General features: G+C 41.3%; 1 protein-coding gene across 16 annotated transcripts in view; it reads right to left on the minus strand.

Annotated features, from left to right (window-relative positions):
* PRORP (protein only RNase P catalytic subunit) overlaps positions 1-12,054 on the minus strand; it is a 154,660-nt gene that overhangs the window by 10,600 nt on the left and 132,006 nt on the right. For all 16 annotated transcript variants that reach the window (XM_070053745.1, XM_070053738.1, XM_002717946.5 and 13 more), the window contains one exon: positions 229-377. In XM_070053745.1, the coding sequence (XP_069909846.1) occupies positions 229-377 (149 nt within the window). The remainder of the gene's footprint in view (positions 1-228; positions 378-12,054) is intronic.

Raw genomic sequence — 12,054 nt, forward strand, 5'->3', positions numbered from 1 at the left:
CCACTCTGTCTTTCAAATAAACAGATAAATAAACAGATATTTAGAAGAATGAAATATGCCGCTTTCCTTCATAAGTAGCCTTTCCTAGCTATTTTGCTTTAAGAACAAGAAGTCAACTACTACAGTTGTGTACAATACATACACATATTTTTAAAATGTCAAAAGTAGGTAGCTAATAAGCAGATGACTGGAATGCAGTAAAATCTACTCGATACTACTAATACTTACATGTCATCAGCAAAAAAACAGCTGGCTTGCTTTCGTATTTTTTCCATCTCATCCTTTGTCCACCGGGAACGCTGTGTTAGCATGTGCTTCCGGCCTAGGACCAGCAATCGCAGATTCTGCTTGGCTAGCTGGGAGACTACGCCCAAGAGCTAGAAAACACAAAGCCAACACCCAAGAGGGTCAAGGGAAAAATCTCAAACAAGTAGAGTGATTCTTCTAGCTGGTCACCTCAGTGGTACTCTTTACTTTTTCCTGGTAAGGGGTGAGAAAACAGTCCTTTTTCATCTTTGAAAGCCTTTCCCTATTACAAAGTAATACGTGACATCTGCTTGCGGGTCATGCTGCATTGGGAAGGAGGGTTTTTGAAGCATAGACTACCTGCCCCAAGTGCTTGCAATGGACAGGGCTATAGCCAGGAGCTGGGAATACAATCTAGGTCTCCCGTCTGGTGGCAAGGACCTAATTACCTCCACTATCAACATTGCCTCCAAGGGGCTGCATTGGTGAGAGGCTGGAATTAGGAGCTAAGGCCAGAAATCAAATCCAAATATTCTGTGGTAGAACTTGAGTATCTTAACTGCAAGGCCAAATACCTGCTTCAGGTATTAATTTTAGACTAGCTTTCTCTTATTCATAATTTCTCCCCAAATACATTTTTAGGACATTATTTCAAATTTTTAAATCAAAATTCATTCATTTACTAGGTTAGTTCTGAGACACTGTATTAGCACTTGTTATGCCTAATATACATGCAGACTCTGAGAATCTAATACTGAATTAGCAAAGGCTGGATGTTTTAATATCCTAATATTACTAATCTTATTTTAGGAAGGAGTAGTTGGTTTGATTATCTCTAATAACTATTTCTAGATTTGTGCACTGAATAGGAGCTAATACTCAAGCAGAGTATTGGGGTCATTACACTGATGTGTAATACTCTGCTTGAGTATTAGCTCCTATTCAGTGCACAAATTACATTGATGTAAATGTAATGACCCCAAAGTAGCTTTACAGTTAGCAAAATATAGTTATTTCCTCCAAAGATAGAAATAGTGGCTTGGCTATACATTCAACATCTATTTCCTAGGCCTATTTTCTATGTGTAAGGCAAATGGGAGTTATCATATCCTGTAAAATTATAAAAAATCTGGTACCTGCCTTTAGAAAATAAGTATCTAATGTTTTTTGTTAATTAACTATCAAGCCTAGGAAAATAAATATGCTGGCTCTACATATATTCAGTGTTTAGTAAATACTTTTTGGTTGCTAAAAAGGATATGCCCAGTATCTGTTTTTACGCATCATAAAAATAGCTCATATGAAACATGAAAAATATAAAATATGAACTAGAAGAAAGATTGAAAAAACAAACTAACCACTCATAATTCATTCTCAAAAGACTGTCAATATGGATTTACTACTCTTTAGTCTATGCATTTTATATACTCTTATAAACCATTATTTTAAAAATTGGGCTAGTCATCAAAAATAAACATTTGTACTGAAGAAGTCTGATTCATAAATTAAAACAGCTCAAAAGACATTAAAAGTTTATTTCTTTCAAGATGCAGTTAATTCCTTTTTTAAAAAGTTAATCTGAGGTTACAGACTGTTTTATTTTTAAGATTTATTTATTTGAAAGTCAGAATTACACACAGAGAAAAGGAGAGGCAGAGAAAGAGGTTTTCCATCCATTGGTTCATTCTTCAGATAGCTGCAATGGCTGGAACTAGGAGCCAGGAGCTTCTTCGGGGTCTCCCACGTGGTTGCAGGGACCCAAGGACTTGGACCATCTTCTACTGCTTTCCCAGGCCACAGCAGAGAGCTGGATAGGAAGTGGAGAAGCTGGTACTCAAACCAGTGCCCATATGGATGCTGCCACTGCAGGTGGTGGCTTTAACCACTAAAACACGGTGCCATTTTCAATAAGCCCAGATATAAAATGGCAATTCCCATTCATAAATAGGAATTGTAATTACTTTCTTTTATTTCCATATGAATCTTCACAAAGGTATTGTAAAAACAACAAAAAACTCAAACAGCAACAATTTTATACAGTGTTTGCTTGAGCTCCCGTGCAAGTGGAAAATTGTAGTTTAAAGAAAAACACATTCACAGCTACATCCTGGTTTAGGTGAATGGCCTTGAGCTTAATAAAATTAAGCTAAAAGGCCGGCACCGCAGCTCAATAGGCTAATCCTCCGCCTGCGGCGCCGGCACACTGGGTTCTAATCCCGGTCGGGGCGCTGGTTCTGTCCCGGTTGCCCCTCTTCCAGGCCAGCTCTCTGCTGTGGCCCGGGAGTGCAGTGGAGGATGGCCCAAGGACGTGGGCCCTGCACCCACATGGGAGACCAGGAGAAGCACCTGGCTCCTGGCTTCGGATCAGCGTGGTGCACCGGCCGCAGCGGCCATTGGAGGGTGAACCAACGGAAAAGGAAGACCTTTCTCTCTGTCTCTCTCTCACTGTCCACTCTGCCTGTTTATTTTTTTTTTCTTATTTTTTTTATCTTTTATTTAATGAATATAAATTTCCAAAGTACGACTCATGGGTTACAATGGCTTCCCCCCGCATACCATCCCTCCCACCCACAACCCTCCCCTTTCCCACTCCCTCTCCCCTTCCATTCACATCAAGATTCATTTTCGATTATCTTAATATACAGAAGATCAGCTTAGTATACCTTAAGTAAGGATTTCAACAGTTTGCTCTCACACAGAAACATAAAGTGAAAAATAATAGATGATTTTTTTTAAATGATGATGAAATCAGATCAGACCTATTGTCATGTTTAATCCCAGTGAGAGTCAAGTTGGGAATTGATAATTTCTTTTTTTTTTTTTTTTTTTTTACAGAAGATCAGTTTAGTGTACATTAAGTAAAGATTTCAATCGTTTGCACCCCCATAGAAACACAAAGTGAAATATATTGTTTGAGTACTCGTTATAGCATTAAGCCTCAGTGTACAGCACATTAAGGACAGAGATCCTACATGAGGAGTAAGTGCACAGTGACTCCTGTTGTTGACTTTACAAATTGACACTCCTGTTTATGGCATCAGTAATCTCCCTATGCACCAGTCATGAGCTTCCAAGGCTATGGAAGCCCCTTGAGTTCTCCGACTCTTATCTTGTTTAGACAAGGTCATAGTCAAAGTGGAGGTTCTCTCCTCCCTTCAGAGAAAGGCACCTCCCTCTTTGAAGACCTGTTCTTTCCACTGGGATCTCACTCACAGAGATCTTTTGCCAGAGTGTCTTGGCTTTCCATGCCTGAAATACTCTCATGGGCTTTTCAGCCAGATCCGAGTGCCTTTAGGGCTGATTCTGAGGCCAGAGTGCTATTTAGGACATCCGCCATTCTATGAGTCTGCTGAGTATCTCACTTCCCATGTTGGATCACTCTCCCCTTTATTTATTCTATCGGTTAGTGTTAGCAGATACTAGACTTGTTTATGTGCTCCCTTTGACTCTTAGTCCTTTCATTATGATCAATTGTGAACTGAAATTGATCACTTGGAATAGTGAGATGGCATTGGCACATGCCACCTTGATGGGATTGAATTGGAATCCCCTGGTATGTTTCCAACTCTACCAATTGGGGCAAGTCAGCTTGAGCATGTTTAAAAAAAAAAAAAAAAGATTAAGCTAAAGCTGGGGGTTGGGGGCAAGAAAGCTCAAAAACCCTTAGTTTGAGCCATTCTGGACAGCATCTTGTGGCTTAAAGAGTTTTATTAGCTGGGAAATGGATCAAATGTACGTCACCACATCTCTCCCATTAAGAACAACTAAACACCAGTACAACTAAAAACCCTGCGTATCATATTTAAAATAAATATAAGATTGAGGCTGGCATTGTGGTACACTGTGGTGCAGCAGGTTAAGCTGTGGACTGCTGTGCCAGCATCCCAAATGGGCACCCAGCTGTTCCACTTCCAATCCAGCTCCCTGCTAATAAGCCTGGGAAAGCAGCAGCAGATGACCCAAGTTCCTGGGCCCCTGTATCCACGTGGAAGACCTGGAAGAAGCTCCTGGCTCCTGGCTTTGGCCTGGCGTAGCCCGGGTCATTGCAGCGATTTTTGGTTGTGAACCAATGGGTAGAAAATCTCTCTCCCTGTCTTTCCTTCTCTCTCTGTAACACTGTCTTTAAAAAAAGTAAAAATAAGGCCGGCGCCGCGGCTCACTAGGCTAACCCTCTGCCTTGCGGCACCAGCACACCGGGTTCTAGTCCCGGTCGGGGCGCCGGATTCTGTCCCGGTTGCCCCTCTTTCAGGCCAGCTCTCTGCTGTGGCCAGGGAGTGCAGTGGAGGATGGCCCAGGTGCTTGGGCCCTGCACCCCATGGGAGACCAGGAAAAGCACCTGGCTCCTGGCTCCTGCCATCGGATCAGCGCGGTGCACCGGCCGCAGCGCGCCGGCCTTGGCGGCCATTGGAGGGTGAACCAACGGCAAAGGAAGACATTTCTCTCTGTCTCTCTCTCTCACTGTCCACTCTGCCTGTCAAAAAAAAAAAAAAAAAAAAAAAAAAAAAAGTAAAAATAAAATAAAATAAATATAGGGTAACTGGAAAGTATAGGAAAACAGGCAAACTGGCTAGAGGCCTCAGGACACGAGGAATGACATAGTGATGAGTTCCTTGGGTTTTCTTTTGCCTCCTATATCTCATACTTAGAGCTGAAGGAACTGTCAATGTGGAAATGCCAATAAATGCAGACAAAGCCCAACATGTCAAAGGACCAGGAAAGAGGCTCTCCTGACATAGAGAAAACTTGGTAAAATAAGAACACCAATAGACTATGATGTTTTATATATATGAGTATATGTATGTTAAACCTAGATTGCTATACAAGGGGCCAGCGCTGTGGCATACTGGGTAAAGCCGCCACCTGCAGTGCCAGCATCCCATATGGGTGCCGGTTTGAGTCCTGGCTGCTCTATTTCTGATCCAGCTCTCTGTTATAGCCTGGGAAAGCAGCAGAAGATGGCCCAAGTCCTTGGGCCCCTGCACCCACGTGGGAGACCAGAAAGAAGCTCCTGGCTTCAGATTGGCAAAGCTCCAGCCATTGCAACCAACTGGGGAGTGAACCAGTAGATGGAATATCTCTTAAGATCTCTCTCTCTGCCTCTCCTTCTCTGTGTAATTCTTTCAAATGAATAAATAAACCATTTAAAAAATGGTATACAAAAGAGATATACCCAAAATATCATAAATCTTTAAAAATTCACGGTAGAGAAATAAAAATGGAGATTTAAGAAGTGTTCAAGGCCGCTGCCGCGGCTCACTAGGCTAATCCTCCTCCTGCGGCGCGGCGCCGGCACCCCGGGTTCTAGTTCCAGTTGAGGTGCCGGATTCTGTCCCGGTTGCTCCTCTTCCAGTCTAGCTCTCTGCTGTGGCCAGGGAAGGCAGTGGAGGATGGCCCAAGTGCTTGGGCCCTGCACCCTCATGGGAGACCAGGAGGAAGTACCTGGCTCCTGGTTTTGGATCGGTGCAGTGCTGGCCATAGCGGCCATTTAGGGGGTGAACCAACAGAAGGAAGAGCTTTCTCCTCTCTGTCTGTCCAAAAAAAAAAAAAAAAAAAAATCTAAGAAAAGAAATGTTCAAGTAGTCCACAGGAAGGCAGGAAATACAAAACAGAGGAACAAAAAACAGACAAAAGAAAATAAAAAATAAGTTACTAGACAAGAGTCCTAGCACATCAATAACACACAAAGTATAAAGAATCTAAATACACTAAAAGGCAGAGGTTATTACAAAATATGACATGTGCTTTTCTTCCCACCCTCTATGGTGGGCCTGCCACCAGGGTGTAAGTCTTTGCAAAAACTCTTCAGGGAAGACCCTCACACTCAAGGTTGAACAGATACAACAGAAAACTAAAGGCCAAAAACCAGGTTAAGGAAGGAATTCCTCCTGATCAGCAAAGACTGATCTTTTTATTATTTATTTATTTATTCATTCATTCATTCCTGGGAATATTCTTTCTTTAGGAAAAGCAAGGCTGATAATTTTTTTTTTTTTTTTTTTTTTTTTTTTTTTTTTTTTGTACAGGCAGAGTGGACAGTGAGAGAGAGAGAGAGAGAGAGACAGAGAGAAAGGTCTTCCTTTTCCATTGGTTCACCCTCCAATGGCCGCCATGGCTGGCGCGCTGCGGCCAGCACACCACGCTGATCCGAAGGCAGGAGCCAGGTGCTTCTCCTGGTCTCCCATGGGGTGCAGGGCCCAAGGACCTGGGCCATCCTCCACTGCACTTCCGGGCCACAGCAGAGAGCTGGCCTGGAAGAGGGGCAACTGGGACAGAATCCGGCACCCCGACCAGGACTAGAACCCAGTGTGCCGGCACCACAGGCAGAGGATTAGCCTAGTGAGCCGCAGCGCCGGCCAACAATTTTTTGATACATGAAGTTGCTAGCAAGCAACTGGATGATGGATGGGTTTTATCTGATCACAACATAAAAAGGATTGCACTCCTTATCTTGTGTTGAGACTTGTGGTGGTGCCAAGAAAAGGACAAAGTCTTACACCACTCCCAAAAATAAGCATAACAGAAAGAAGGTTTAGCTGGCTGTCTTGAAGGACTAGAAGGCAGATAGATGAGAATGGCAAAATTAGTTGCTTTTGTCACTTTTGAGTGCCCTTCAGATGAACACGGTGCTGGGGTGTTTATGGGCAGCCACTTTGACAGACATTATTGTGACAAACGTTGTCTGACTTACTGCTTCAACAAACCAGAGACAAGTAATTATATATGAGGAGTTAACAATAATAAAAATATGACCTGGGGATGGCGTTATGGCACAGCAGGTGAAGCCACTACCTACAATGCCAGCATTCCAAATAAGCTATCATTTGTGTCCCAGCTGCTCCATTTGATCCGGCTCCCTGATAATGGGCCTGAAAAGGCAGCAGAAGATAGCTCAATGCTTAGACCCCTACCACCCATGTGGGAGATGAGGATGGAGTTCCTGGCTCTAGGTTTGGGCCTGGTCTAGCCCCAGCTGTTGTGGTCATTTGGGGAGTAAACCAAAGGATGGAAAATGTGTGTGTGTGTGTGTGTGTGTGTGTGCGCGTGTCCTTTTTGTTTTGCTGCTCTTGACTTACAAATCAGTCTTAAAAAAAAAAAAAGGTAAAGCCCTTAAATAAAAAATTAGACCTTCCAAGGAAGGACCAACGGGTATATGACAAGGATTCAATGCATATAAGAATATTACTTTGTAAAACTCAACCCTGGCTGGCGCTGCAGCTGAATAGGCTAATCCTCTGCCGGTGGTGCCAGCACACTGGGTTCTAGTCCCGGTCGGGGTGCCGGATTCTGTCCCAGTTGCTCCTCTTCCTGTCCAGTTCTCTGCTGTGGCCCAGGAGGGCAGTGGAGGATGGCCCAAGGACTTGGGCCCTGCACCCACATGGGAGACCAGGATAAGCACCTGGCTCCTGGCTTCGGATCAGTGCGGCTGCAGCACCATTGGAGGGTGAACCAACGGAAAAAGGAAGACCTTTCTCTCTGTCTCTCTCTCACTGTCCACTCTGTCAAAAAAAAAAAAAAAAAAAAAAAAAAAAAACCCAAACAAACAAAAATAAAACCAAAAACTCAATCCTTCCCTGGAACCCACAAAGAGCTAACCAGTTTAGATGGAAAGATGAAGAGGTTCCTTAAGCTCAGAGCAGTCCTAACTAGTGAAACTGAGATCCACCATGAATTGTGCTCAATTCAGAGAACTCAAGAGATGGTGAGTGACAGCTCTAGGCTTGCCTACTAAAGGATCTAGAATTTTCACCACATAACAGACAAAAACGAACAGTACATAGAGCATATTAGAGCATATCTAAATTATGGATTTGGGGTTTTTATTTTTGATATTTCTTTTCCTTTTCATATAATTATTTTCCTTGAAATACTTATCTTTTGTCACTGTATTTTCTTTGTTCTGATTACTATCTGGACTTAATTTGAATTTCCTGTCTACTATTATTGAAGATATCTAAAGGATAATTCCCTAAAAACCAGAAGAAAATAACAAATTTCAGATTAATATTTACAGTGAAAATTTTCTGGTTTGGCTTTCCCTGAAATTTGGTTTACCTTTTGTGGGAAGAGATAAGGAATGTTCTTTTTCAAACTCGTAAGTGACACACTTTTGGCATAAAACCATATAATGAAGAGTAGAACCTGAGTCTAGGGTAAAAATATGGTTGGCAGAGTTACATGTGTTAGAAATACCTGTGTGTAGGGAAGCTCAGGAAATAGAAAAGCTGCCCAAGAGGTGGGAGAGGTCAATGGCAGCAACAGCTTGTCTGAGTAATCCTAAATAGCAAATGCAATTTCCTTTCCCCAGTCTTATGACCTGCTACCTCCCCCTCTGCAGTCTCTGGCACTTCCTGGGGTTTTGTGTACTACAAATATTCAAAAAACCCTAAAGCTTTTGGAAACTGACATCTATAGAAATTCTAAATTCTATACCAGTTCTTCAGCAAGGTAACTATAATCAATACACCACATATATTTGTATAAGAATACTCATTATGGGATATCTTTAGGAAAGAACTTAAAAACAGTCTTTGGAAACAACTCAAATGTCCACTGACAGATGGGTAAGTAAAATGACAGATAAATAAATGGATATAAAAAATAGATTATTATTCAGCCTTAAAAGGGAATGAAATTCTGACACATGCTACAACATGGATGAACTTTGAAGATGATGCTAACTGAAATAGCCTAGATACTACAGGCCAAAAATACTGAGAGACTCCACTTATGTGAGGTACCTAGAGTCACAGAGACAGAGTAGAATGGTGTTGGATGGAGCTGGAAGGGAAGAGAATGAGGAGTTATTGTTTACAGGCTACAGAATTTCAGTTTGGGAGCATGAGAAAGGTTGCGCAACAATGGCAAGACTTCAATGCTAGTGAAGTAATTGCATGTTTAAAAATGTTTAAAATGATATGTTTATTTTAGCACAATAAAAAGTTTTATCATAGAAACTAAGAAATACAAACAAAAGTAGGCAGAACAGTATAATGAACTGCCTGTCACGTAGTCACTGTCCAACTTCAATAATTATCAGCTCATGGCCAATTCAATTTTATCTACATACCTTCTATCTATCTAACAATTTTATCTACATACCTTCTATCTATCTATCTATCTATCTATCTATCCATCCATCCATCCATCCATCCATCCATCCATCCTTATCAATATGGCCTCTTTTCAGGTCACTTTGAAACAAATCCAAGACATTATAATGTTTCATGTATAAATTTGTCAGAATATATTTCCAAATATAAAGATTCTTTAAAAAAATTAGCACAATACTATCATCACATCAAAAAAATTAACAATTCCTTAGTACAAAATATCTGAGTCTTAGTATCATATTTATGAACATTTAAAAAATATTTATTTTCATCAACTTGAAAGGCAGAGTAACAGAGAAAGAGAGAGACAGAAAGATCTTCCATCTGTTGCTTCACTCCCCAAATGCCTGCAACAGCCAGAGCTGGACCAGGACAAAGCCAGGAGTTTGGAACTCCATCTGGGTCTCTCACATGGTTAGCTGGGACTCCAGCACTTGAGCTATCTTCTTTTGCCTCCCAGAACGTTTTAGCAAGAAGTTGCATCAGAAGTGTAGATGGCGGGACTACAGCCACCACTCTGGTATGGCATGTGGTGTTTCAAACGGCATCTTAACCATTTTGTTAAATGCTCACCTCTACTTTGCTTTTTGTTGGGGTGGTGGGGACCTTCCATACTGTTTTCCATAATGGCTGTACTAATTTATCTTCCCACCAACAGTATGCAAGGCCTTCTTTTCTCCACATCCTTGCTAGCATTTTTTTTTTAAATAAAAGCCTATCCTACTAGAGTGAGGTAATTTGTGTTTTTGGATCTGCATTTCCCTAATGATTAGCTTATATTGAGCATTTTCTCATGTATCTGTAGGCCATTTATATGCCTTACTTTTTTTTTTTTTTTTTTTTTTGGACAGGCAGAGTTAGACAGTGAGAGAGAGAGAGAGAAACAGAGAGAAAAGTCTTCCTTTTTCCATTGGTTCACCCCCCCAAATGGCCACTATAGCCAGCACCTTGCTGCCGGCACGCTGAGCCGATCTGAAGCTAGGAGCCAGGTGATTCTCCTGGTCTCCCATGCGGGTGTAGGGTCCAAGCACTTGGGCCATCCTCCACTGCACTCCCAGGCCACAGCAGAGAGCTGGACTAGAAGAGGAACACCCAGGACAGAATCTGGCGCCCCAACCAGGACTAGAACCTGGGATGCCAGCGCCGCAGGCGAAGATTAGCCTATTGAGCCGCAGCGCCCTATATGCCTTTCTTTGAGAAATATTTGTTTAGATCTACTGCTCACTTTTTTAAAGGTTTATTTATTTATTTGAAAGTCAGAGTTACACAGAGAGCGGAGAGGCAGAGAGAAACAGAGAAGTCTTCCACCTGATGGTTCACTCCCCAATTCTCCGCAATGGCCGGATATGCGCCGATCCGAAGCCAGGAGCCAGGACTTTTTTTTTTTTGGTTTACAAAATTCTCTCTTTAAAACAAAGAGAACTGAATGAGCAGAAGAAACAGCTAACAGTGTAAGATCCCAGGAATATACTATTTACTGTGATTACAAAAAGGGGTGGTATCCACTCTAGAAAAAAAACCATCAAAACTGTTTATTTCTGATTAGATACTTTACTATCAGTTGAGGCAGTTATCAGTTTTTCTACTTAGCGGCTATGTATTTAAATGTCTACTGAACAATTACTGAAAGTAATTTATAAGGATAAGCATCATTTTCCTCCAAAATTGAGAAACTATTCCATATGAATACGCCTTGGAATTAGGAATCATAAGGTCAAAAAAAGTATAAGAACATTAGGTTGATTTAACTTCAATTTCAATAATATTTACACAATATTTACAATATACAATTGTCAAAGCTATACAGTTTTGCAGATTGGCTTTACTTACATTTCTGCAAATTTGTTTTTCTTCCCCAAAATAAAAATATACCAACTCTATTTACAAATTAGGGAGCTGCTTCACCTGCTTCCCTGGGTCTCCCACGCAGGTGCAGGGGCCCAAGGATTTGAGTCATCTTCCACTACTTTCCCAGGCTAGATTGGAAGTGGAACAGCCGGGTCTCAAACTGGCACCCATATAGGATGTTGGTGCTTCAGGCCAGGGTGTTAATCCGCGGTGCCACAGTGCCCGCCCCTACTGCTCATTTTTAATTGGATTATTTGTGTGGTTTTGTTGTTGTTGTTGTAGTTACTAAGTTCCTTATATATTAAGGTTATTAACCTCTTGTCAGATGTATAACTTGAAAATATTTTCTCCCATTCATGGTTTCCTTTGCTATACAGAAGCTCTTTAGCTCAATGAAATTTCATTTGTTTATTTTTGCTTTTTTGTGTGTGTGTTTTGAGGTCTGATACAAAAAATCCTTGTCCATTCCAATGTCCTAAATTGTTTCCCCTAATTTTTCTTTTGTAGTTTCAAGTCTTACATTTAGGTCTTTAATCCATTTTAGGTTGATTTTTGTGCATGGGGAGAGGTATCCAGGGTCTACTGTCATTCTGCACATGGATATCCAATTTCCCCAAGACCATTTACTGAAAAGACTGTCCTGTTTCCAATGCATGTTCTTAGCTCCTAAGTCAAAGATCAGATGACTATAGATGTATACGCTTACTTCTAGGGTCTCCAATCTGTTCCAGTGGTCTATGCATCTGTTTTTATTTCAATACAGTTCTGTTTTAATTACTGTAGCTTCATAGTATGTATGTATACATGTGTTTATTTACTTAAAGATTTATTTATTTATTTATTTATTTGA

Source organism: Oryctolagus cuniculus, chromosome 12 (genome assembly GCF_964237555.1).
Source record: "Oryctolagus cuniculus chromosome 12, mOryCun1.1, whole genome shotgun sequence".
In the NCBI taxonomy this organism is placed as follows: domain Eukaryota; kingdom Metazoa; phylum Chordata; class Mammalia; order Lagomorpha; family Leporidae; genus Oryctolagus; species Oryctolagus cuniculus.